Below are 27,251 nucleotides of genomic sequence, written 5' to 3' on the forward strand. Positions count from 1 at the left end.
ACGAACAATGGCGAGTACATTTCTAGCAAACAAACAAAGGAACTTTCAAAGAGGGCGAGGAGTGACAAAAATATGAGATGAAAAATACAAAAGCATTTGGGAGGTGGGCGTGGAGTTGAAGTGAATAAAAACAAAGAAGCCTTGCTAAATTCCAAGTTGAATCTTTAGTTTTTCCACAAAACATAGGACAGGAAAGGAGTTACATCGGTGTGCTATGGAGTTTTGTAACAGTTTCAGGCAACCCACTGAAAACCAGAGCAAAGAAACCCAAAAGATGATCCTCGAATTCAACTTCCTTCGACACAACTGTTTACAATTAGTGATAAATGACAAGGAAGTGTGCTAAGTGTAAGGCACTGAGCGGAAGAACGAACATCTATGAAAACACACCTAATCAAAACGACATTGTTGTGCATCAGTCGAAAGCAGGGGTTCTCAAACTTTTTGGTTCCAAGGATCTCCTCCCCTCCCGAGCAGTCCCGTTAGCCTAATAGCATAATTGCCTAAATCATATTGACATATAACATTTGTGTGTTGGGGAGGAATGGAGATAAATAGTCCACTCCATGCAGTAGCCTCCATTCAACTACTGTGGATAACCGTGACATTTTAACGTATAAAAAAAAATAAAAAATCTAATCTTTACAAGAAAAAACAAAGGCATAATCTTTCAAGAACAAAGTCGTATGTGATGGAGAAAATGTAAAATCTTTACAAGAACATTTTGTGGGGATAAAATGTTGCAAGTTTGAGAGTATAATTATAACATTTTTTGGCAAATATCTTATTAGTTGTAATCTTAGAAGAATAAAATATCTTCTATATATACTATTAGTTTTACAATGTTATATTTTGCCTTATATATATATATATATATATATATATATGTGTGTGTATATGTATGTATTAAAAATGTATTCCTCTAATATGCCTTAAAAAAAAAAAAAAATCGAAATACGGACGTCATATTTATGTATTGATTCGTCACAATTTAACCAGCACTTTTAATTGGTCCAAAGCTAATGTAGAGAGAACAAAATTGGCTTACGGTATGTTCTCCATATCGTTAGTCTAATAGCATAGTTGGCCAAGTCATATTTGAACACTTTCAGAAAATAAGAAAAAACAAATACAACAATACAAGAAAGTTTCCACTATCCAGTTACAAAGACAAGAGAAAAACATGTTTCTTTAACAAGCACATTCTTATCTATATGTTATTGTGATTTTTAATCTGCACACTTTTTTGCCACGTAACAACTTCCACATAATACTTCCAATTTACATTGTCCAAATTTCAACTGGCTTAAAAAAATTCACGCCTCCCGGGGTATATATTGTCTGATTGCACAAGATTTACAGTATTTGCACAATTTAACATTCAATATAAACTTTTCCCCATTCATTTTCAATGGGACTGTCATTGAACTTTCCATGCCCACTTCCATATAGATAACTTATCATTACCAGGTGTCTGATCCTGCTTGGTGGCACAGTTGGTAAAGAGCAGAGTTTGTAATTTCATAATTTATCTCTCAATGTGCCTTCAGCATTCCCATGCAATTTCTCCAGAAATTGCACTTAGTCTAGTTTGCATTGCTATTGTGACAACTTCAAAATGGCGTAGGCAATAATGCTAGTAGGATAGCAATATGCACATTTTAGTCTTATTTTGAATGACATGCCGATTTATGACAAATAATGTTGCGGACCTCAGTTTGAGAACCCCTGGTAGAAAAAAACAACAACCCCAAAGCATTTAGTTAAGAGTCTTTGTCGTAGTGGTCGAGGGGGTAGTGCTCCTTGTACTGCTGCACGTGGCGGAAGAGCGACTCGCGCTGCTTGCTGAGGGCGGGCGTCATTTCCTCGTAGACGTCGGTGAAGAGCAGCTCCGGCTTGGGTTTCAGCCGCTTCTCGGCCCGTTCGAACACCTCCATGACGGTCTTGCGCGACTGCTTGCGCCAGGCGCGCTCGTCGTCCTCGCTCCACCAGCCCCGCGACGCCATGTAGTGGCGCAGGCGCGAGATGGGGTGGTCCTGCTTGTCCCAGTAGTTGACCTCGTCCACCGAGCGGTACGCCGAGCTGTCGTCGCTGGTGCTGTGGTGGCCGATCCTGCGCCAAAATCACACCAAAACCGATTATGAACTGGAGTACGGCCACTATGGATTTTCCGAGGCCGATTCTGATATTTGGCAGAATGAAATTCTGCTAACTAATAATAAAGATATGAAATACAGGCAGCACATTTGACTGTTTACAATAACTTGTCATTTATTTAACTCTACAATGAGAAATTGGTAAAAAATCTTTTTTTTTTTTTGCTATGTCATGATCTTTGTCTTGTAATGTCAATTTGGAGAAAAAAATATAATCCACAAAAACTGTCCATTTATTGTATAATAAATGAATGTATGTAAATAAATAATAACAATAATTGTAAAAAATATGCATATAATAACAAAAATACTATAAAATATGCATAATAATAATAATAATAATAATATAACAGTAATACATTACAGAATTATTGTTCATGTAAGTTATAAGTCCTGAGAGAAAATCAAACTTTAGCTGTGGTAAAAGTGATTCCAGAAATAAAATGTATATTTAATATAATTAGGTAGCCAATTGGCCGGCCAATTTAATCAGCAAATATTATCACTTTTAAAACTGACACAATTCTGAAAAAAGGCCGATTATTTTTTTCCCCCCAATTTTTGTCATACAGTGTTATGTAACATGCTTTATGATCTTCTCCGTTTTTAAGTGCTGTGATCCAAAACCCTTTTGAAGGAGTGGGCAGTTGGGTGTCAATTATTTGTGGACTATAAAATTACAAAATATGACAGAAACGTTCACAAATGTTGCGAAAATGGACTAATATTAAAAACAACCAAAAAAACAAAAAATATTTGTTGGGAATACACAAATATTTGAACAATTGATAAAAAAAGAAAAAGAAAAATACAATTAAAGGACCAAAATTTCTGTTAAAAAAAATGCCCAGGTTCAAACTTACCTGACAGTGTTTTGTGTAATTGTACGACGTGAAAGGTCGCGACCGACGACAATTTGCACTCCCTCACCTGTACGTCATGGCCTCAATGAGGATGGGCTGGTTCTCTGCGACGGCTCTTCGCCGAGCCTCCTTGGTGGCGTTGTAGACGGCGAACACGTCGTTGCCGTCCACCCGGATGGACAGCATGCCGTAGCCCGGACCGCGAGCAGCTGTTAAGCAGGAAACGCTATTTGTATTAATATTACTGTCACTACAAGTAGTAGGCTGAAGAAATCATTCTGGATCTATGAAGTTTCCCGACAAAGTCTCATCCATCCATTTGTGTCTATAACATGTTAAGAGGCGTGGAACATGACAAACAGAAAAAATCAGCGGACGTTTTCTTACCGATGCCATCGCCGCGGTACTGCTCATTGGTGGGAGTGGAGATGGCGTAGCCGTTGTTGCGGCAAAAGAAGATGATGGGGCACTCCAGCGTGGCCGAGAAGTTGAAGCCGGCGTGGGCGTCGCCCTCGCTGGCCGCCCCCTCGCCGAAGTAGCAAATCACCGCTCGGTTGATGTTCTCCCGCTTGATGGCGTACGCCGCTCCCACAGCTGGACGAAAGGAAATAGGACGTCAGCTGCCGGTCAATCGCGGGCGGACGAGCACTCGAGTCAAAACCTCGCCCGCACCTTGCGGGATCTGCGTGGCCAGCGGCGAGGAGATGGTGACAAAGTTGAGGTCCCGCGAGCCGTAGTGGACGGGCATCTGGCGGCCTTTGCCGAGGTCGTCGGCGTTGGCGTAACATTGAGCCATGAAGGAGTCCAGGGGGAAGCCGCGATACATCAGCACGCCTGCGGGGGGCGCACAACAGCTCAATGCTCATGTATAATCATGTGACTTCCAGCCAGCTTGCAACATTGCTAGCAAGGCCTTGAAAAGACGATTTCAAGCAGTGGTAGGGTTTTTTTTATGGTTAAGTCCACACATAAATATTTTAATAAAAAGGCTTATGTTTTTAAAAATACTGTAAATACCGACCTGCTTCTCTGTATTGTCCAAAGACCAAGTCATTTGCATCCAGAGCAGCGGCGCTGCCGATGTGCGTGCCTTCCTCGCCGTAGTTGGTCATGTAGAAAGAAATCCTCCCCTGTGATTGAAAAGATTAAACTCATTCATATTCATATTCATATCCCCCCCGCTTAAAAACAAGGTACCTGTCTCTGGGATTCATAAAGAATGCGGTCCATCGTGTTCAGCAGCGTCATCTTCTGGTAAAAGTTCAGAACCGTTTCTTTGGAGAGCTGAAAGAAACGCACGTTTGTTTTTCCCAAAAAATATTTCTAAAAAAAAAATCTGCAGCGGTGCCAAAAATCAGCTGACTTTTTGTTAAGTATTGGCGTGTGGGGGTAAAACAGATCTTTTCCGCTTGTGTAAGCATGCCATATACACAAAAATGATCATTGATCAAGACACATCGTCTCCTCGACTGTTTTGGAGCCTCTGAATATCCTGAGGACTGACTTGGAGTCAGTCACAAGAAGGAGTCATGCCGTATGACCTATTACAAAACTTATTTCACCTCTGCATTTCTATAAAATCCAACAATGAATGATCATTCATTAATATTATTGTCATAAATAGAGGGACCCTAAATCAAATGTTGCTTAACATGGGCCACTTCTGGAAAGTAAATTGGTCGGGCTCTACCTGAGGGTCCTGGGAAGGGTCAATAATGTTGCCCTGGCGGTCCATGACTCGGTAGACCGGGATGCCTGCGATGACATTGGGCTCAATGAACTCCAGATGGTCCACAAACTCCGCAGAGGCGCCGGGAAACTGAGGCTTCTCCAGCGTTGAGTCGAACGGCTGCTGTCTGTGTGTGACCTGGAATTGGATTTTATTATTATTATTAGTTTTATAACAATGTCTACATCCATGAATATTAAAACAAAGAGATGCTTACATCAGATTTAGCAGAAAGGTGATTTCCATGTATTTTTAAAATCACATTTGTTTCTGTGACGACATTTTCGGACGCTCCCACTGCTCGACCAATCACAAGCGACATTGTCGCACTAGCCGGCTAGCTATCTCGCTCCGAACAAAAGATGTTTACAATGCAAAACCCGCATTTTATTCTGCTAGATTCCATAAAGCCTTATTTGCGTTTTAAGCGTAATTTTAATTCATCGCCTCAGTTGTTGCTAAACCTGTTCGGTGCCAAAGTATCGCGAGACTTGAAAAGCGTCAGATTTCCATGAATGCTTCATTGTTTTCTTTTTAAATCAAAACACTCGTTTACATTATGAAGAAGAAAATGACCTATAATCATACGTTTTGGTGGGACAAATACCCATTCCTGGTTGCCAGGCTCGATCCACATAATATTTTGGGGGGCATTGAGCTAACGCGACCTTCGAGGTTGCAAAGCTAGCGACGCTACAAATAGAAGTCAGATTTTTGTACTTACATTGACTTTAAATGTTCTGTGATGAGGCAGCCTCGACGCCTTCAGGGCAGCCGCTTGACGGGCAGCGTGGAAACATGCCCTATACATTTTGTTCATATGGCTAATGCTGCTAACAGCCGCCATTAGGACCGTCCTCGCGCTATGTTAGAACGAATAACTTGTCGGCGGCCGTTGCACGTCTTTGGAAATTAATATTAATAATCCGATCACGACGCTTGATTTGACACTTTTTAACACACAAACGCAAGTATCCAGGGGAAACTACGCACACAGCTTCAAGACAAGCACCGTAACGGATGTCTAATGAGGCTTCAAAATAAGACAATGTCAATTATATTTTTATTTTGTTGTTAAACCTAAACCTGCCTAATATTATATATATTGGTGGCGGTTCTCCTACACGAGTGACTGTTCGAAGTGATCAGACGTCGCTCCATAGTGATCTTAACTTTACATGTCCATCAGGACTCACAACAATAAAATTCCGGTATGTTCGTGATATTTTGAAAAGGAACATTACAGATAATTGACATTTCCGCATTGTTGTCATTGTACAGAAACTAGTCTGCACCACAAGCTACATACATAAGTAGAAGAACATTCCTACTTGTGTAATAAGTACAACCGCCTAAGTGAAATTACTCACTTTTGTTATCGTCATCATCAGAGTCAGACACGTCTGCAATTTTCAAAATGTATTGATGTGGTTTGGTTTGGTTTGGTTCATTTGTTCTTTTTATTCCAGTGCTTTACATGACCGCATGTGTGTCGTTCATTGAAAACTGGATAAGAGCCAAATTTGTTCATATTTGTATAAATCTGGACTGTAAAATAAGATGAAAACTGTATAAAATTTCAAAAGGGTCAGTATACAGTACTCAAATATTTACAATTTTACCTGATTTTATCGGGTTTCTAAAATGTTTTTAAATGTCGGTGGTTCTTTTCACGGAAAGTACCTGAACGGTGCACAGCGAGCCACTGTGATGCGTGTGATGTCATCGATGTGCGCCTCCCCAAACGGTAAATACGAGTGACATAATTTCACCGCGACTAACATACATTTGCCGACACGATGGAGGAGTGTAGTCAGTCATCTGTTTCTCTCAGAGAGTTTGGTTGCGAGCAAAATTTACTGTCTCGTCCTGACGGCTCTGCGTCTTTCACGCAAGGTAGCACTTAGAAATACGACTCAGATTTCGTGATTGAGCATTGAACAAAACGTTTACCAGAAATGTGATTTTCGCCATAATTGACAATATTGTTTGTTTCAAGGTGACACCAGTGTCCTTGCTGCAGTGTACGGGCCAGCTGAAGTTAAAGTCAGCAAGGAGATTTATGACCGGGCGACGTTGGAGGTGATCATACAACCCAAAGTTGGACTTCCAAGTAAGTCCTGGGCAAAGTCCTGTACGGCATCACCACCAGGTGGAGTTAGTGTGCTACAGTATTTGAAGTGAACTTCAATGAGTAGCCCCGAGACTGCTTGTAAATGCTGGCATCTGAGCTAGCAGAAGACTTTTTTTTTTTTTTGGTGGATAAATGCTTATCTCTGTGTTAATAATAGATTCTTTTTTTTTTTTTTTGTAGGTGTGAAGGAGCGAGCCCAGGAGAAGTGTGTGCGCGAAAGCTGCGAGGCGTCTGTGCTGTTGTTCCTTCACCCTCGCTCGTCCCTCACGATCGTCCTCCAGGAGCTCCATAACGATGGCTCTGTATCCCTTCGCTCACGCAGCGAGAGCGGCCCATCGCTTCCTTGGGCCCGAAGCAAAATTTGGTTTTTGGGGCCCTTTTATTTCTGCCAGTAGTTTTGATGATTGAGCATTCATTCACTTAACTTAGACTGTAAACTCATTGAAGTGTTCTTTTGTCACATTTAACCTTTAAATATCTTTATCACTTATTTTATTATTGACTATTTATTTTAAAGTCTTGTTCACGAATGTTTTGGGCTGTCTTGGCAATATGTGCACGTTTTTCTTCCTGACCCGCCGTCCAGCTCTTGTCCAGCTACCTGAACGCCGCCTGCATGGCTATGATGGACGCCGGCTTGCCGATGAGTTGCCTGTTCTGCGGCGTCACCTGCGCCATCCACCCGGATGGAAGAATTATCACCGACCCGTCCGCCGCTCAGGAAGCGGTAAGTGTGAATTTCTCTTGCAGAGGAGATAAAAAAAAAAAAAACAGGCACATGGACTTGTTTCTTTATTAACGTGTGGAATCTTTTTTTTTTTCATCTTTGACACGTCCTGGCTCACACGTATTGCTCCACAGTAAGTCGGTGCGGAAAAATAATCACCCCTTTTCCCCCCTCGTCAGGAGAGTCGAGCTTTAATGACCTTTGCCATCGATAGCAAAGAGCGCCGAGTGATGATGACCTCAACCAAAGGATCGTTTTCAGTGAAAGAGGTTGGTGAAACGAGCCGGTGGTTCTCAAAGTGGGGATTGACCTGGGTGGGGGGTCCTTTTGCATGTACAGATGCAGCAGTGCATTGCCGTCAGTCAAGCGGCGTCCGAGAAGATCTTCAGCTTCCACAGAGAGTCGCTCAGGCGGCGCTACTCCAAAATCGTCTGATCTTTTTTTTTTTTTTTTATCTACTCGCTGTACAAAGACCAATTTTTCTAGTAAAATATTCATCAGCCACTTTGGGCCTCCTCTGCTTCAGTTCACTTCTAGGTCACGTGTGATTTAGTGTGTGTTTGCGTGCATGTGTGTGTTTTGTTTGTTTGTTTGAGATCTGATTAAAAGAGATGGAATGACTTAAGTGAAGGAAAAACATGTGGTCTTGAGGTAGGGATTTTATAAATTCTTCCATGATAGATGATCACTGTAGTTCTTCACATTTAAGCATTTAATGATGTGGGAGTGTTTGAATGGAGGCCTTAATTAGTATTTAAAAAAACCTAATAAATCATGACATCAAGAAAAGGAAGTTTATTTGAAGTGTGATATTCATGTACGAGTTTAGTAGTTTAAAAAAATAAATACATTCCTGCTGTGCTCGCTTTGGCCTCAAAGGGGCGGTGTGGTTCACGCTTGGAGATGCACCGAATCAGAAAACGGAAGAAGAAAGTGGCAAATTATTAATAAATAAATAAATAAAATCGTTTCTCACAGATATATAACCGTGAGTATTGTTATATTCCCTATCTATATGTGCTCCTACGGCGTTTGTGTGTGACGTTTCGTTATTTGAAGGTAAATAAATGCTTACTGTGATGTCTCGATGCTAATTTTGCTTACAGGTGTTGTACGCGCCAAAGTTTCCATTGAGTGCTAGCATGAAAATGGCGATGTACCCAAAACAAAATATTTCTAGTGCGTGTAAATTGATTTGTAGTGTATTTTGTTGTACAGTAAATTCCAACTGGGGTGTCAATAAACATCTTAAATCACTCTGGGAAGGCAGACGAACATATGTCACACGCTTGGTGCAAGCAACAGGATGTAACGAAAATTTCAAACCACCTGTACATCAAAATAGATATCATTGGATGTATATTTGAAACAAAAAAAATAAAATGAGCCTTATAAGAACCGTTTGGGGGATTAAGATTTATACCACTTGTTATGTTGTGAATCAACCCAATTGACTTATCCAAAATGAATGTAAATTTGGGACCGAAACCTTCAGTCTTTGGTAGAAAAATGCCCATATCGGTCTTATTAATTGAGGATGAAATGAAATTGACGAACATTTTTATTTTCGTCAAAATCACAGAAAACCTCAATTGAATTGAAAATGTCAAGAAGGAGGGGATTAAAATGATTTTTTTTTAAAACATTGTCTGAGGCGTGGCGCTTATTTTTTTTTTTGTAGTGGACAATTGGGGCACTATTGGAGGCATCCATCCATTTTCTTAAAACCACTTACTCTTCACAAGGGTCGCAGGGGTGCTGGAGCCTATCCCAGCCGGCTTTGGGCAGTAGGCAGGGTACACCCGAACTGGTTGCCAGCCAATTGCAGCTATTTGAGGCAATAAAACATAAAAAAAGAAAAAAAGAAGCCAGGTCAGTTTCAAAGAAGTGCATTTTTATTTAATGGGATTCACTGGTTTTCCTTCCACTGTATTTACATTTAACAGAAGTACGTGAGCCCGGGAGAGGAAGTCCACACATGTCGTGAGACAAGAAGTGAGCGGTCCAGGCACAGCCACTCGGGCTCAGAAGACGGTTGGAGGAGGATTGTCGGGAGGTTAGAAGCTGACGAGGTATCACGGCTCACCATCGTGTACTGTTCACGCAAAGTTATTATTATTATTAATTATATTTGATCATCATCGGTGCATCCTATGATAGAAAAACTACATCTACATAGAAAATGTGGACTTTTCCCTTAAAATAGTCACTGGCTTATGTTAATGGCACGCTGAAGCTCAAGCCAAGTCAGGTGATGGATTCATGCTGGACATCTTTTTGTCTCTCTGGAATTATCAAAGGAATAGTTGAGCACTTTTTTTTTTTTTGCCTACTCAATGGACTTAACATAACATCTTTTGGCACTTACTTCCATCTCTCATGGTCCTCATATCTTCTCTCAACTGCACATTAGTTAGAAATCTTAAAGTTCAATACAATAGGTCCTGAATGGTGATGATATTTTTTTTTTTAACCTGAGCACACGAGTTAGCATCTTGTGTGAGAGTGAATTATGTTATGTTTGTAACTTTTCCGGACGAGATAACTTGTGCCCGTAGAGTAACGTCGATTAAAAACCTGAGATCAAAAATTGTTTCGCAGCCAGATCTGTCAAAACGATCGAATCGGAGTCATCGTGACGGAAAACCCGGTATTTGTCTGCCTTTGACGAAGGCGAGATCTTGCCGATTGATTGAATATTGATTTCACACACAGATTGGGTGCTATGTACAAGCTATACCAACATGTGTAATCAATGTGTGACTCAATCAAATCAAACCTATCCCAATATACTGTGCATTACCTCAAAGACATTGCAGTCAAATGTAAACAAAACATGTTTAAAAACTGCCTGAATACTTTTGTCTACATAACAATTTGGATATACAGTGAACCCCCTTTAGCAAAAATGTTTACGTAACTAACTGTCATATATATGTATTTTGAAACCATAAATATAGTATACCCCAAACTATGTTTCCAAAAACACTTCAATATTATTCCAAGCTCATAAAAGTTGTCCTACAGATGATTTGGCATTCACAAACTGTTAAAACACCAATTACTACTTTCCTCTTAACAAGTGATTTGGTGGCATCTCGTGGCACCTTTCTAGAAAGAACGCGGGTTCGATTCAACAGGAGCAAATTGAATAGGTGAATTTTGCGAACGTCGAGAGGTTCACGTTACTACTTTTCTATTTGCTAGCACTTTGCGACATCTTGTGGTGTCTTAAGGGCATTGCAGCAAGCTCACATAAATCCATCCATCCATTTTCTTAACCGCGTACGCCTCACAAAGGTACACCAATATAAATGTGGTGAATTTGTGACGAGCGGGGGATTCACTGTACATGAGATGCTAACTCAAGCGCACAAGATGCTAGCTTGTATTATGCGCGGGGGCACAGACAATCAGGAGACTACTACTCAGCAAACATGTCAACGTAATTGTATTTTTTTTTTTTCCTCCCCTGAATTACATTGTTATTCTTTTAAAAATGTTCCTTTCCTTCCATCCATCCGACAGTGTTCCGCTACAGAGCCCCATGAACATTCAGTTGTGGCCACAAAATTACTACCGTATTTTCACGACTATAAGGCGCACCTAAAAGCCTTCAATTTTTTCAAAAGCTGACCATGCGCCTTATATATGGGTCAATATTGAGCCGCAACAGGTCTCGCTGTCAAGACGCTATCGGTGACCCTGCACGATCGGCAGAAGATCCCGCCATCTTGGATCGCTAGCTAATACTAATACTTTACCTGAGAGAAAATAATAAAACAGCTGTTTATTCATTTTGGAGTTGTCAGAAAGCTGCTTTGTAATCTATTCATAAAGTTTGACTGACCTATCTGACTGTTTTGTTGACATTCCCTTTAGCGCAGCACCATCTAATGGATGCATAACGTAACCCCAGCCTCGACTATAGCGCCATATATATGGAAAAAGTTTTAAAATATGTCATTCTTTGAAGGTGCGCCTTATAATGCCTTATAGTGCGGGAAATACGGTACTTCATGGTCACATAATCTGCGCACAAATTACAAATGAATACAGTGGTGCTTTGCAATACGATTGATAAGGAGTAATTATTGGACGGTTGAGTAAGAAATGTCTGCTCCAGTTGCTTATCCAGATGTCTAAGTTCCTCGTATGAACTATATTAAATCCAAAAAATTAGTATTTGTGCGCATATTATGCCTATTTTGTGGTCACAAATGAGCATTTTCTGATAACCATATAATTATATTGTAGCGACTTACCCCCATATTCTTCTCATCACGCTATATATATTTTTTTAATTTAAAAAAAGAATTGAGTTGTGGCGTGGTTTCAGAACTTCACCAGCCCACGGCGAGGTCCACCAAGATCCACTTCTCCGCACACGTGTCTTGAATTAAAGTTGGCTTGCACGCCCTTGTTGTTGTTACCGTGAAGATGATATCTACAGTGTGTTTCTCTTCTAACTTTGGTACAGCTAACGAGAGTCCAGAGGGCGGCAGGGAGCTGCAGGTGGATAAATCGAGCGCATTTTCCACTAAGAATAGATCAAACAATAGCTTGGAATTGATCTTGCGCTAAGCCACACCCCCTAAACGCATATTGGCCAATCGCAGCCAGTAGAGAACAGAGATTTGCTTTTTGAATCGTTGTAATAATAAATAGAGATTTTTTTTTTCTTTTTTTCCAAAGTTATTTTTTTTCTAGTACCGGATTTTCTGTAAAAAAAAAAAAAAAAAAGGGGGGGGGACAAAACATCGTCACTCCTTCTTTTCTTGTCCTTTTATTCTTCTTACTTTATGTAAGATTACATTTGTGCGAGATTTCAGTCTTTGAGGACTACTTTCTTAACTCTTTGGCCGGCAAAATCGTTTAATAACGTTTAATAAAATCACGATGTATGCCTGTTTGTTTTTTTTAAATATTCATGATTGTGGGATATAATAGATATAATTTCTCAATTATCTATGAAGATTTAAATAATCCTTGCGTTTGTATCAGGCCCAAGGTGGGTGTGTCTTAACGAAAGGTCAATTGTTTATGGTTGAAGGTAGAATAGCCGATGCACTAGAATGTGATTATTTTACAAGTACCTGTCGGCGTGTGCACAAGGTCCTTTTTTTTCTTCTATTTTTTAATTTTTTTTAAAATTTTGCTCCATGAGAGCATTCACAGCTTATTGTATTCTATTGTTTTGTTTTGTTTTATGGTGGTTTGGCAGACAGGTAGGAAATGAGGGCGGCGATGGCGCAGATGTAGGTGACGATCCCAAACACGATGGAGAGCACGGAAAGCCAAAGGGCCTGGCGGGACGCCGCGTTGGCCCCCTGGAGGTCGCCCTCGGCCGAAGCCTTGTTGGTCTGGAAGAGGACACAAGAATTTCAGTCAGTGCTCAGGTTTTTTTTTATTTGATTTTTTTTAGGGCAGTCCTTCTCAAAATGGAGTCTGCTAGATGTAGTTTGGTGTTCTGCAAAATAATTTGAATTAAATTATCTAGTATCATTTTTTTAAAAGTGCATACGGTACCTATGGAGCAGGTGTGCTCATAGAACCAACATACAACAATAATTTCTCACCTAGCTTAGCTTTAGGCTAATTAAAAGCTCAGATTTGATTGCGATTATAACCATATAAATCTAATTTTTGTATTATTACAGGAACAAAGTCTTTTTGGGGGTCTTAATTCTGTTTTTTTTTTTTTTTTAAGAGAACAAATGCAAAATGAAAAATTACTATTACAGGGATTTCAGATTTACGTGAGGATATCTGAGATAAGATTATAATTGGGTCAAAGCTTTAATGTTTATTGGTTTAGTGTGTTTGACATAATTTATTGCAAATTACACTAATTACTTTGGCAACAACCAAGCTATGTCTCACTGACCCGCGGGGACCACAGTTTGAGAACCGCTGCTTTAAACACTAAAATGCAACAAACTGGACCTTAAAAAAAAAAAAAAAAAAAAGATTTAGACATGTAATCCCTTCTTTCCTTACAATTGTTTTACATCTTAAAATTGCGCTCACATTGTGCGTGTTTTGATCCTTTGTGGTTAACTTAATCCCGCAAATCTGTGTAATCCCCGCACTTGTGTTGCACTTAAAACAGCGAAGCTGTTGTTAGTCCGTTGCTGCCAACTAAAGTGCCAGGTTGCATCTCGTCAGCTTGCCGCAAATGCGTGCGCGTGCGCGCATGCGCGTGCGCTTACCTTCTGCGAGAGGTAGAAGGCGGCGATGCCCAGGGGCCAGAAGCAGCAGAGCATGGAGAAGAAGGCGAGGCCCAGGTAGTCCTGAGGGATCATCAGGGGGAAGTTGCTGTCGCTGTCGCTATCGCTGAAGTCTTCCATGGACGAGTCCTGAGGGTGCGAGAGGTCACATAGGACGCTGTTCTACATGCACGCACTGGTCGCTTGACAGGGGTTGGGCCTTTGGAATTCTGCTACTTAGCCCTTGATTTGATTTTTTTATTGTTTTTTTTAAAATAGTGGGCCATTCAAAATGTCAACATCGAACCATTAAAATGGAATTTATTAGGTCAGATGCCAAAAAAGTGAAGCAATTTGGAGTTAATCCAGTGGCTCACCACTACATGTAGCAAAGGGAGCTGCGTGTTTGTTAACAGTCGCTCTGTTAAGACCATTACTGCCACCTAGAGGATGGGAATGCGACGAAATTCAATGAACAGCTTTAAGTTAAAGTTAAAGGGCCGGTCTGCCGTTTTCACTCAGGAAAAGGCGCTTTTTAAATACAGGATTTAAACAGACAAACTTCTTCTCAATTTACAGCTCTGAGCTTCTCTTAATGTCTGGTGGTGATTTTGTCTTAACCCAACCAGCCTGTATTTTACCATTTTGCGTTTAAATCTAAAATTTTCTTTACAAATTTCAATATGTTGTACGTGATCCTACTAGTCTAAATACGATGTTCTGATCAATTAATAAAAAAAAACAAAAAACAATATAAATTAAGCATCGAAATTTACTTTTTTTTTTTTTTTTTTTTTTTTTTTTTTTTTCATCTCAGGAAGCAGCCATTTTGCCACTTTGTCGTCGACTGAAAATGACATCACAGTGCCGAAGGGCTCAGCTTGCGAATGTCACGTGACCAAACCCGGAAAACAGGTGAGCCAAATTGGACAAATTAAGTGAAATTGGATCATTTCCTGCAGTATGTTGTTTGGGAATGAGTGCCGTATAATACAAAACAGGCCATTTCAGTAGCATTCAGTGTTAATGCTGTGTGATGTATATTATTTCTGCTCTAAAAGAGGCCTCGGAGCAAAAACAAAACAAAAAAAAACAAAAAAAAGAAAAGCCTTGTCGGTGTTTATGTCTGGCAGCAGCGAAACTTTGCTGGTGCCATGTGATCGAATGAGGTCATGTGACTGAATGAGGTTAGTCCGGACGAGCGCTGACAGGTCGCTCGTGACTCACGCGTCATTGGCGAGCGAGGGTTTATTCAACCCGACTTCCTCGTTTGTCTCGCGTTTATCACGTGAATGCGCGTGTGCAAATGATGCAGCTGCGACTTTAGCGCGCCGGCCGTAATATTAGGCACCCCTGAAAAACGCATCCATTTTGAAACATCTTCAGTGAGCGAAGAAACGTGAGCTCAACTCATAACAAGCAAGCAGCTGTTTGGAATAGAGTGAGCAATTCTTCAAAAAAAAACAAAAAAACTTCAAGCTGTTTAATGCCCTTCCCAGTTGAAGAGATTTACACACGTAGTTAAAACAACCGCATGGCTTACTTCATTTAAGATAACTTAACTCATTCACTCGCCGCCATTTTCACATTTCGCAATCCCGTTCGCTCCCGGCTGTTTTACTGGATTTTGACTGATTTTGCAAGGCCCACAGAATATTGTGTTCTATTGCTATAAAAGCATGGAACCTACCAAAAGAAATATTAAAGTCTCTTCTTTCATCAGGAAAAAAAAGTATGTTTCTATCTGTTTCCGTTTTGCAGCAATTAGCATTAGAAGAGAGCTAAGTTTCATCAGTTTTCACAAATCTCTTTAAAATTGTAAGTAATTGAGCTTTTTTTCTACATGGCCCTGGTTGATCTCTTTTGCTCTGCTGCCACCTGCTGGCCGTTTGTGTAATAACTACCATTTCTGCAACCGTTCTTTGCAGTTGAGAGGCTGCATCAAAGCCTTTTGTATGCTCTTGCATAAAAAACAAAACAAAACAAAAAAACGTATAAATACGTCTTTGGGACACTTAGAACATAAAAAAAACCGTATTTATACGTTATTGGGAGCAAATGAGTTAATACTATCAAACAATGCAACGCCATAGATGGGTTAATGACTAACAATCAATGTGGCGGTGTTATAATCCTTTAAGCAATGGGTATTTGAACCCACAACACTCACAGTTGTATCTACTTTGTCAATAAACACGTATGAAAACAAAATATGAATAATGAGCAGGTCCGAGCGTAATCAAAATGTTTCAATGAGGCCGACTTTTCGATATCTCCGATCACGATACAGGAGCTGTACGGGCAAATTGCGTCCTTACAAAGCTAATAACGCTCACGCTTGAAGTGTAAATAATGCGATTTTGTGCTTGGCTTGTTCCTGTCCACTTCAATTCTCCAATGTCCGCCATTTTCTTTTGCAAAACGTTCTGGGCTTCGCAATGTTCGACGAAGGAGAAGAAGATGCCGTGTTGCCTTGGAGGTCGCGGCGAGGTTTCCTTCCCGCAAGCCGGCACTTTTTTGCATGACTGCACCACCGCCAGAATTCCGAATGAGCTTTTTGTCTGTCCTTGAGGAGCAAAAAAAAAAAAAAAAAACTCTTTTGACAAAGTGTTTGCGCAGTGCCCGTAAAAACGTGAATGTAAAATAGCCTATTATGGGATGCTGGTTTTATATTCGTTCCTCTTCTCTTTGTATTTATGTTTCCTCATGACCACGTCGGCGGCTGTTGGGTCAGAGCTGTCATCCGACAATCGTTACCTGCGCCGCCGAGCTTCATGCAATGTGACTCCTTGACAGCTTTGCTTTGCCGCTGTCCCCAAAATACTTTGCTCGCTCGCGTCTATTAATAAGCGGAGAGACGCTTGTGCTTATAATGCAGTTATCCTCCTCGCAGCAGTGGCGGAAGACGTCTCACACATTGAAATGATGTCATTATATATTGCATGCTCTCTCAAACTCACAATTTATTCACTCCAAGTAAAATTAAACTTCACGACCACGTGTGCCCCGAAATCCCATAAAAATTAAAAAGTTGTATCTTGTAAGAAAAGAAAAAAGTCAGAATGTTATGACAGTAGTCATATTTTTTCAGAGAAGAAAAGTTGTGTTTTGGTGGGATAAAAAGTCAAAAAATTCTGACAATAAAAATCACATTTTTCCAATTAAATATAATCTAATTTCGTAATATTACATATTTTATTCTGGAAAAGTTGCCTTTACTCTATAAAACAATGTAGGACTACGATCTTGGGCGAGATTATTCCTGTCATCAGTTTTTGATATGTGCGATATGTTTGGCGGCAAACAGTACGTGAATGGAATTCATTTTTGGAGTCACAAAATTGTTGGCCTAATAGCATAATTCCCCAAGTAATTTTTCAACATTTTCACAACACAACAAATTCCGTCACTTGCCTTGATTCAACCTTTTAATTAGCCTAATAGTAGTTATGCTAATAGCCATTATGCTATTAGGCTAACAAAAGGCTGATTGATTCTATTCCCGATTCAAATTGATTTTTGATTCAGTTATGATTTCATGCAGTACCAATTTTACTTTTATATGGAAGACATTCCTGCGATTGGCTGGCAACCGCCTACTGCCCGAAGCCAGCTGGGATAGGCTCCAGCACCACCATGACCCTTGTGAGGAGTAAGCATATAGATCTATATAGATCGATATCGATTCTATATATATACATCAATTTTTGTGTTTATTTTTTATTTATTTATTTATTTATTTATTCAAACCCAGGCATGGGTTGCTCGAAGAATTTAGTATTTGGGGGACAAACTAAAGTACTGTCACATGTTGTTGGTAGATAGTGAAGCCAGGTCATGGCTGCAAACATATTGTGGTGATGTTGAGTCTCAAAAATAAAAGTCAGGAGTTAACAGAGGGGGCACCATTCAGGACCACCATTGCCTCTGTGCCTGCTAATGGGACCGGTAAAGTTGTCTTCTTAGTTTTGTTATTCATATCAGAGCTTTCAACTGGTCTAAACCTGAGGAGTGGAGCAGTAAATTGCTTATCATACTCGTTTTATTGTTTTGTTTTGTTTTGTTTTTATTTTGGACCACAAATATCTTTTCCAGAGATCCACTGCTTAAATCTATCGTAATCGCAGACATACATGGCGCATTCGGGCAAATTGCCGACTTACGTCCGAGTCGGGGAGCAGGTCGTCTTCGTCGTCCACGCTGTAGGAGGCGCTGTGGAAGTCACCGTGCGCCTCGGCCAACAGCTTCCGCTCCAGCGTGGATCCGGGCCCCATGTCCACAAAGGTGGTCTCCAGGTAGTCCTTGCTGAGCAGCGAGTCGCCGTGGCTCCAGATGGTGGGCGCCGCCGGGTAGAAGGACTCGAATGTGCGGGGCAAGGAACACGGGTCCAGAAGCTGGTGCTGCTGCTGAACATCCGGAGGGTGTCCGCAGTAGCCCCTCCACGCCAGAGGAGGGTAGGCCATGTCCTCCTCACACTTGACCAGCATTCCCTTGAAGACTCCCCCGGCAGCCGGTCCCGATAGCGGATGCGGGCTTTCTCCCAGTAGAGGGTGCTCCAGCTCGTCACGGTTCTCCATCTCTGGATTTGACTGACATCCACGGGCAAAAATGTAATCTACAGAATGGGAATAGCTCCCCCGAGGAGTGCACAATGGGATTAGACGCTTTGCCGGCTGCTAGTGTTTTCAGCGATAATCCATCTTTAATCCAATACTATAATTTTTCTCTTGTTGAAATCTCAGCTGCCGAGCACAACGACACGCGTTATATTCGTCGTCCCCTGCAGGTTATGGCTCAATTCCAAAGCCTGATCTTCAAGTTTTTAGTTTTCCTGTTGGCGTCTCCTTTCTGATGATGGACAACCGATGAAAAACCTTTCTAGGGAGTCTTGAAACAATCCAATGTTGTGATGTAGTGGTTAATCCGAGGTCACAAGTCTAGTGGTTCATACAGTTTACTACCAGTTGAGGATAGTTTCCCACTTAGTGAATATGGTTGTGGATGTCTGTCTTTGTGTCTTCTTACCTGATGACCAATCTTGGGTGTAGGATTATCCCATTAATCCTTCCCATCGAGGAAAAACTTCAGTTAGAGAAGAGTTTTGGGTGGACATAAAAGGTTAGGAATGATTGTAAACCAAAAAGATAGAAGTCAGAAGCTATCGATACGTTTTTTTTGACGCATGTTTGCGGTCCTTGGCTGTATCTATGAACATTTTGATTGGCTGGCGACCAATGCAGGGTTTAGGACTAGCAAATCAAGGCTTACTGTCAAGGAATAAAACAAAACAAAACAAAAAACGCTCTGAGGGGAATTGAGAGTTGAGGAATAGTTGTTAACTGGATTGATAAGTCTCTGGTCTCTGGGCTGTCTTGATTTAGATGCTCAGGTTTGTTGTCTGTCTCGATCTGTCCTGCGAATGACTGCCGACTGCGGCATGGTGTGGGATTATCACATCAATCCTTTCCGTCAAGGGTCGGAAAAAAGTTCAGAGTGGAGATGACAGTTAAGGAACGACTTTAAATGAATGGAGAACACGCGAGAACAGTCTTGATTTAAATGCTCAGGTTTTTCGGTTTCTATCTCTATAATCCCTGTGATTGACTAGCGACCAATCCAAGGGATAGGAGTGTCACATCAAACTTCACTGTCAAAGTGTTGGAACGCAATTTATAAAAATACGGTTTGAGGAGTGCCGGTCATTTAGCGGGTAAGAGTTTGTGATTTTCAAGCTGCAGGTTCGTCGTCTTTATATCCCGCGATTGACCTTCGACCAATCCAGGTTTTGATATTCCTTACGCCCCAAAGTCAGCTGGGTTAAGACTCCCGCTTTCCCGTGACACTGAACAGAGTACGTGGAAGGAAATGGACGGCTTGATGATGTGTCTTAGATGGCTGCACCGATAACTGGTGCGTGTTGATTATGCCAAAGCATCAGTCAAACTCCTGGCGGCACGGGCGGATTGGGGCCATATTGAAGGGCAGTTAATCTGTAAAAGCAATGAGGCTCCAGAAATAGAATCCTACGGTGCACATCGGCAGGTCAACCGGCCCGCCGGCATGCGGCGTCCGTCGCTGCATCGCGTCATGATGAAGCAGTCAAAGAAGCCTCCGCGTTTTGATTTATGGCACGCCGGCTTTTGCTGCTGGCCCGACCAGCTCCTCCGGGACGTGTATTTTTAATGTCGTCCGTCCAACTTCACAAGGTTTAAGTCAGGACAAATGAGGAGCGCCAGGCTCTTTATCCGGGCTGCCTCAAAGAAGAGGAGGATGAAGGGGGCGGGGGGGTCTGTTCAAGAGAAACAACAAAGACATTTCAGCGTCCACGTTCCCTTGATCACGAAACGATCGTCCTCCAGGAGGGCACTGAATCAATGCACGTCAATAGCGCGCCTGTAGAACTATCATCGTTTCCTTTTTAAACTCAATCTTATGTGAAGACTGCTGAGTGAAGTGGGAAAACCCTCAAAATCCCAAAGAGGAACTTTTAATTCAATTCTGGAGCAGAGCAGATGTGTTCTACATAAACTTTTATATCAAGTGGACCTTTGGGCAAAAGAGCTCTCACTCAGAGTTTAGAAAGTTAGTTTTCGGATCAATAGACTGTAACACTTACTTAGTTCAGCTTGATGTGTTCCAGGCGTCCTCAAACAAGATCAGGAAGGGCTCTGCAGAGACACAGGAGGGGGGAGTTGTATAAAAATAAACAAGATTTCAGAGCGTCAGCACAACAACTTTAAAATATGACAGCCTGTTTTGCTGCTATATATTTTAAATGTGATACACGAGAAGAGAAGGTAAAGTGGTGAGTCATGGATACGTTCATGCAGATGAAAGGATAGATGCGATACGTACTGTACATGAAGATCTTGTGATTTATAGATAGCTGATAAAGGATTGATCGATACGGGGTGATTAGGGGTGTGCATCTCTCCACAAAAGACCATTCAAGGTTTTCGATAAAAAAGGATTCAAGGTCGGTTCGATTTGTGGAAGGATTCGATTGGTTCGACTCAGTGGGATTACGATACAATTCGATCTGGTACAGCTCAGTTTGAGAGTGTACGATGCAATGACTTTTTTTTTGTTGTCCTTTTATATACATTTCAGTGAGCTTGTCAGTACTGTAAATGTGCCATTAACTTTTACGTTATAGGTGGACAAGTTGATACGTATCTCGATATCTCACAAGTGAGTGAGTGGAAAAAAATATATATAATCCGTGCGCGCTGTCAAGTTGCCGTGGGAGTGACATCATGCAGTCGACAAATTCGCCCGTCCCCGTCTGTAGACAGTGGGTGACACGCCCCCCGTGACCCCCTGCTCTGCGATTGGCTGGAAGGGTAAACAACTGTCTTGTCCACAGAAATGTCCCGCTGTTGACAAAACAAACACAAAATGGCAAAATACAGGCTGGGCGGGTGGGGGTTTAGGAAAAAATCACCACCACACATTAACAGAAGCCCAGAGGTGTAGGTTGAGAAGGAGTTCATGGGTATATATCCTGTATTTATATAGTGCATTTTCCTGAGTGAAAACGGAAGACCCCGCCTTTAATGATAGATTGTTTTTGGTATCCTGACATGATGCTCTCATGTGATGGGGAAGATGCTGCAATGTTGGTGTGACGCATGAAGGCAATCAATAGCACATTAATGGAGCATTTCACTGCATTTCACGGGAGAGGAAGAAGAACCTGTGATTGCATCATCAAGCATCTTTTACTCTTCGTATACTTCACATGCACTCGTTGGATCCAAGCTTACAAGCCTACACTCACTACACACTCCCAACCAGCCGCACTTCATTCCAGGAGCGATGCACTCAGCTTATTACGCCCGCCCGCCTCCTTATCCTCCTCTTCGCATTCTGCAACGCTAATAAAACTGCGACAAGGACGCTGCCACAAATCACAAACACCGTGTAACAAGAGCAGTCCCCCCCGTGACTCACCTCCATGCCTTTTTTCAATCAAAACAATGCGTGTTTTCAATGATACAGTATTTTGATACCGCTATTCATCGTATCGTCATCTAGCAGTTCTTCTACAGTTGCATTGATTATTGTAAACAAATTTGATACAATGTTACCCGATTGATCCCTGACCCATACCGTTTTGATCAGTACGTAATGATACATCATGATACCTGACTGATACATGCCCGATACAGAATTGATAAATTCATACCTGGCCGATAATAGATTTTACATTTATGTGATATTGTGCTGTTGCAGGAATACCTTTGGATGGCCGCTAGAGGTTACAGTATTGGGTAAATAGTTTTGCTTTACTTGCTTTGCTTTATTCTAGTTTTCATTTTTTGTAATGATTCTTTGAAAAAGGAGATTTAAAACATTTTTGGGCCCATAGAGAAGTTTTTCCAAGGACGCCCTCGTAATCCTAACACCACTAATACTAACGTGTACCCCTAAATCCCCTAGGATTTTTTTTTTAAACTCTCCAGTTTGAGAACCACTGATTAAAAACATCGCCGGTAAAGTTAATAAAGCTTTTATGAGGGCAAAAAGATGATGATGATTATTTCCTAAGGGAGGATATGTATACGAAGGATCCCGCATGCTAGCTTATCAGTGAGGCAAACCTGAGGTAGAATGGGAAAAGGAAGCGAAACTGCTGTTGCTGCTGCTGACTTTGTGTGATTTTTCAGCCACTCTGCAGTGTCCCCCGATATGTTTTCAGAGCACACGCACAAACGAGCAGCTAGGAACGGAATGCGGGAAATCACAGTCGCTAATGATAACGGGTGTAGCGCCCCCCCCCAGTAAATCGGGGCCTTCGCCGCGGGGGGTGGATAAGTGGAGTTTAAATGGACACATTGATTTCATCACTGTGATAAAGATGAGGCTCCATGAGTTATAACACGGAAAAAAATATTTTAAAAAAATGTTGCTTATAGCGCTCTTGCCGTTTGCAAAGTAACCTCCTGTTTCTATGGAAACGCATTGAGCTGGCTGCACGAGATGTGAAAGGAAAACTATTTATTTGCCATTCTATGATGACATACTGCACTCACTGCTAGGTTTAAAAGTAACCCAAATTGGGTAAAAAAATAGCGTTGGGTCGAAAATGGATATGTGTGCGTGTGTGTATGCGCTCCCTCTATCAGTCTCTACCAGTTTGGCAGTCCTGTGCAAGCGTAGCAGTGTCGGCTCGGCGCAGATTAAATGGCCGCACATCCGTGTTAAAGTGCGTGTTGGGATGCGCTCTTCCCATCAGCAGCATGCTCATGATTAAATGTGCCGCTGTGCTGCGATGCCCTTCAGAGAGATTTACCTGGCAGGGGTTGATCAACAAAGGTAAACATTGCACAGTCCCCACAAAACCTCAACCTACTATTTTTATTTAACTTTAATGTTCAATCTATTTTGAATTTAATCGTTATGTAAGTGCATTTTTCCCTATATACATTTTTTCAATTCTGTACAATACCTTTTTTTTTTTTCCTTAACTCACTGACTGGCAGCCATTTTTACCGAAGCAACCCCCTTCACTCCAGGCAGTTTTACTGGATTTGGACTGAATTTTGCAAGGCCCACGGAATATTGTGTCCTATTGCTATAAAAGCATGGAACCTACTAAAAGAAAGATTCGATATTTTTCTTTCATCAGGAAAAAAAAAAGTATATTTCTATGTGTTTCTGTTTTGCAGTAATTAGCATTAGAATATAGCAAAGTTCCATCATTATTCACAAATCTATTTAAAACACTGTGGAAAAGAGTTTTTTCAACATGGCCCTGTTTGATCTCTTATACTCAGCTGCCTCCTGCTGTATGTTGTTGGTTTTTTTTGTGTGTTTTTTTTGGCTTTAGCAACCTCTTTAGGTCTGAGCCTGTATCAAAGCCTTCTGTATGCCGTATCATTTAAAAAATAAATAAATAAATAAAATAAAAAAAAACATAAAAACCATTAAAAAAAAAAATACATAAGTTTTTGGGAGCATGGTAATATTTAAAATAGAACGTTTTTTATATGTTTTTGGGAGCAAATGAGTTCATTACAAAATGTTTTTCAAGTGAATTTCAGTTGAATGTATTTGCATTGAGTAAATCAAAACGTCTTGTTTTTAAACATTCATTTAGGTACAGTTTTTGTTGATCTCGCAATACATTTTAATGGGCTCATTAAATGTCTGTTTTTTTTCGTTGTGGTGCTACTTGGCAAGATTATTTGCATTTTTTTTTTTTTGTGTGGTGGCACTTGAAAGAAGTTTGAAGTCCGATTCAATTCAAGACACACAAACGCCTCAAATCTAAAAATACTGCTGCGCGCAACGAAGTGTGTCGGACACGGTGTTCCGAGTGCGTCGCTGTCCTTTGTGCGCGCCCACTCGTGTGTATGTGTGTGCGTTCATAATGAGCCAATGGTGTGGCTCTGCCTCCTGCAGCTGTTTTTCAACCCATTTTGCATGAATCATGTCTTCTGCTTCTGAACGTTTTAATTGTGAGGGGTGATGTCACTTGGCGCACATTCAAGCACACGTCCGCCGCAACGTAAATAAACATTTTAAGAGGCGTGCGTGTTATGTTGCAGGCGAGCGCACACAAACACGCACGCGCTCGGAACTTGGGTTGTTTCAACGTGACATGGGTCTGCACGATATTGGAAAAACATGCGATATAGTTGCTGAATATAGCGATATCGATGTTATTGCGATATTTAACATGTACCTAAATAAATGACATTTTTATTATCTAGTGAAAGAATTACACTTTTTTTTCATGCGGCAAAATAATCAAACTCAATGTATTCTTAATTTTAATTACCTCTCGATAATGTTTCAACTATTGGATGGCAGTGCATATTTTCGTTAAGTACGCTATGTTTTGCATTTGCATTATTAGAGTTGAAACTAGGGGCGTGGAAACCAAATAAAACGAGAGGGCGAGGAGGGGATTTTTTTTTTTTTTCAGAGATTGCACTAGTGAAATATATCAGTCAGTTCGTCTCCTCTCTCCTTTTTGTTATGTTTAATAAATGTCAAACCTGACAGTCTAACGAGTCAAATTCAGATAAAAGCATGAAAGTCCACATCAAACTTATTGCATGTCTTTGCGATATGCATATTGCGTCGGCCAATATTGCGATATCGATATTTTTCGATATATTGTGCAGCCCTACAATCGATACAAGCTGAATGGATTTTAAAACATATAAGGGCCAAAACATGCCTTGTGAAAATTAAACTGCACTGAAAAACTAGCCACCAGGGGGTGCTAGAACTGCACAAATGGAAATCAACCTGACTTTTTTTTTTTTTTAACAGATGTGCTGCTTTTAATATTGTGACATGACGACGACGATATATTGTGGGAGATTGAATATCGCGATATCACGATATTGCTGGTATGATTACATCCCTAGTATATATGTACTTTACATATATGTATATATTCTATATTTTTGTACTTTCATATTATCTTTACTATCATCATTATCGTCATATATTTAGTAATGTATAACAGTCCTTAAATATGGGGGGCGCCCTTGACCTCAAGGAACATGTTTTGTTTTGTTTTGTTTTGTTTTGTTTTATGCTGTAATAGAATAAACTAATGTAATTGAACATCCTCTACATTAGGTGGCAGTGGCGCGTTCCTTGTTAGAGTATCCAAGGATAGTAGCTCCTCACTTACAACACTTTTAAAGACAAATGATGCTATTTATAGTCGCAGTGGAGAATTGGGGGGGTTGCGAAACAATTTTCATCTTCTTGGTCAGGGGGTGTAACAAAAAATAATTAAGAAGCACTTTCATATCAGTATACATATATGTGTGTATATGTATGATGTGAGTGTACTATATAAAGTGCAAGTATGCTATTATTAGTATAAACCATGGGTGTATTATTATTGATTTTATTAACTCATTCCAACCCAAAAACGTGTAAATACGTTTTTGGGAGTGTAGGATAAAGTATTAAAAACGTTTTTACACGTTTTTGGGTTGGAATGAGTTAAAAATAATACACTATACACATGTACAGCACAACAATAGTACCAATAATAAAACTTAATACAGCTTGATTTGTTCGTCTTTGATTTAGTTTTCCACTTAATTTAATTGTTTAAATAATAATTTATTTTTAATAACATACATGACAAACAGGAAATAAATACTGTGTAAAAATACAAATACAATACCATGTAAGCAAACATAATAAATGGATGTCATAAAAAAAAGAAGGAAGACGAAAAGATAATCAAATGGACTGAAGTAAAAGCAAATGAATGAATCTTCGCTCATTTTGTTTCCTCACCTTCAGGTTGGCTCGTCGACTTGCCCGTCCGCTCGATGAATCGTCAGCCGGGGAAGGAGACAATCGTCCGCTCATCCTGCATTGTTTTCGCATCCACGCTGGCGCGCACGGTAGGACGTCAGTGCTGCATCCGACTCCCTTCCCCCCCGCGCGTCGTCTCCTCTCCCGCTGTCATCATCTTCATCATCATCATCATCATCCTCCTCCTTGTCTCCTCCTCAGTGGAGGCAGCATGGCGTTCCTTTCTCCCGACTCCCCAACTTCCCTCTCACTTGTCTTCCCTCAGTGTCTCTCAGTCTCAACATCGCTGCGTTTCCACATACTGCGGCTCTCCTCCTCCTCCTCCTCCTCCTCCTCCTCCTCCGCTTTGCGGCGACATCAGCCCTGGGTCCTAAAACCTTGTTGGTTCAATTCTGTGTTTGGTGTTTCAATTACTGCAGAGGGGCATCGCAACAAGCGTGCCGCTATAAGTGAGGACGTTTTTTGCCTTTTCTTACTCGTTTAAGAGGATTACGAAGGTCAAGGCTTGATTTTGGGTTTGGAATTAGGATTGGGGTTAAGACCAGACATGCAGCCGGGAGGGCTTTAAGGTTAGCGCGCGTCGGCCTGCGTGCACGTGCGTGCGTGCGTGCGCGCACTGAGAGGAGATCTTGATTTCTTCATTCTGGGCTGCATTGTGTGTAATTTTTGAGTTTTTACATTCTTTGCATCGAGCTGTCCATCAATCCATCAATCCATCCATTCTTCTATCTATCTATCTATCTATCTATCTATCTATCTATCTATCTATCTATCTGTCTGTCTGTCTGTCTGTCTGTCTGTCTGTCTGTCTATCTCTATCTTTTTATCTATCTATCTATCTATCTATCTATCTATCTCTCTCCCCCCCTCTCTCTCTCTGTCTCTCTCTATCTATCCATCCATCCATCCATCCATCCATCCATCTAACGTCTGTCCATCCTTTCCCAAAAATAATGATGTGCAAATCTGCTCAGTAGGTGTGAGCAATCAAAATAAAGCGGTGGGAGAAGCAAAGATGGAGGGGGGGTGTAGTGGTTGGTTGTTGTGCATTGTGGGTGATTGTGCGTGCGTGCGTGCGTGTGCGGTGTTATCTCGCACTTTTTTCCATGCCCACTTCACCGCTTTCTCTGACC

The 27,251-nt window shown here is 41.0% G+C and overlaps 3 protein-coding genes across 12 annotated transcripts in view; 1 reads left to right on the forward strand and 2 right to left on the reverse strand.

The window, feature by feature from the left end:
• Positions 1 to 145: 145 nt before the first annotated feature.
• Positions 146 to 6,207, reverse strand: bckdha (branched chain keto acid dehydrogenase E1 subunit alpha). Of its 3 annotated transcripts, none has more exons than XM_077541515.1 (8): positions 6,119 to 6,207; positions 4,710 to 4,886; positions 4,217 to 4,303; positions 4,041 to 4,149; positions 3,692 to 3,853; positions 3,407 to 3,613; positions 3,087 to 3,228; positions 146 to 2,112 (listed from the first exon to the last, which is right to left on the reverse strand). In XM_077541515.1, exons 1-8 carry the CDS (start codon positions 6,134 to 6,136, stop codon positions 1,764 to 1,766), a joined length of 1,251 nt encoding a protein of 416 aa, XP_077397641.1. In that variant the 5' UTR covers positions 6,137 to 6,207; the 3' UTR covers positions 146 to 1,763. The 3 variants fall into 3 exon arrangements, with proteins under 3 accessions (XP_077397641.1, XP_077397639.1, XP_077397640.1); XM_077541513.1 differs by lacking the exon at positions 6,119 to 6,207 and adding an exon at positions 5,473 to 5,882; XM_077541514.1 differs by lacking the exon at positions 6,119 to 6,207 and adding an exon at positions 4,966 to 5,122.
• Positions 5,059 to 27,251, forward strand: part of exosc5 (exosome component 5) — a 45,572-nt gene continuing 23,379 nt past the window's right edge. For 2 of the 8 annotated variants that reach the window (XR_013287974.1, XR_013287975.1), the window contains exons 1-9: positions 6,367 to 6,495; positions 6,748 to 6,861; positions 7,063 to 7,184; positions 7,469 to 7,609; positions 7,789 to 7,878; positions 9,556 to 9,681; positions 12,834 to 12,996; positions 14,636 to 14,733; positions 26,104 to 26,207. Coding sequence is in view for 5 of the 8 variants with exons in the window: in XM_077541518.1 (XP_077397644.1) it covers positions 6,393 to 6,495; positions 6,748 to 6,861; positions 7,063 to 7,184; positions 7,469 to 7,609; positions 7,789 to 7,878; positions 9,556 to 9,744 (759 nt within the window). In the remaining 3 variants the exon portion in view is untranslated. The other 6 variants (XR_013287976.1, XM_077541520.1, XM_077541518.1 and 3 more) reach the window with 6 other exon arrangements.
• tmem91 (transmembrane protein 91) lies at positions 9,483 to 26,438 on the reverse strand. Its single transcript, XM_077541524.1, has 5 exons — positions 26,098 to 26,438; positions 20,435 to 20,486; positions 17,982 to 20,107; positions 13,822 to 13,968; positions 9,483 to 12,972 (listed from the first exon to the last, which is right to left on the reverse strand). Exons 3-5 carry the CDS (start codon positions 18,393 to 18,395, stop codon positions 12,817 to 12,819), a joined length of 717 nt encoding a protein of 238 aa, XP_077397650.1. The 5' UTR covers positions 18,396 to 20,107; positions 20,435 to 20,486; positions 26,098 to 26,438; the 3' UTR covers positions 9,483 to 12,816.

This window comes from Festucalex cinctus, chromosome 13, assembly GCF_051991245.1.
Source record: "Festucalex cinctus isolate MCC-2025b chromosome 13, RoL_Fcin_1.0, whole genome shotgun sequence".
In the NCBI taxonomy this organism is placed as follows: Eukaryota; Metazoa; Chordata; class Actinopteri; order Syngnathiformes; family Syngnathidae; genus Festucalex; species Festucalex cinctus.

Excerpts from the sequence above, each read along its gene's own strand:
- tmem91 (XM_077541524.1), bottom strand. The coding sequence starts at position 18,395 with ATGGAGAACCGTGACGAGCTGGAGCACCCTCTACTGGGAGAAAGCCCG. Across the intron at positions 13,969-17,981 it reads ACCTGCTCCCCGACTCGGAC|GACTCGTCCATGGAAGACTT; the intron begins GTAAGTCGGCAA and ends TCGCACCCTCAG. Across the intron at positions 12,973-13,821 it reads CCTTCTACCTCTCGCAGAAG|ACCAACAAGGCTTCGGCCGA; the intron begins GTAAGCGCACGC and ends GTCCTCTTCCAG.
- bckdha (XM_077541513.1), bottom strand. The coding sequence starts at position 5,595 with ATGGCGGCTGTTAGCAGCATTAGCCATATGAACAAAATGTATAGGGCA. Across the intron at positions 4,304-4,709 it reads ACCCTTCCCAGGACCCTCAG|CTCTCCAAAGAAACGGTTCT; the intron begins GTAGAGCCCGAC and ends CGTTTCTTTCAG. Across the intron at positions 2,113-3,086 it reads ATTGAGGCCATGACGTACAG|GATCGGCCACCACAGCACCA; the intron begins GTGAGGGAGTGC and ends ATTTTGGCGCAG.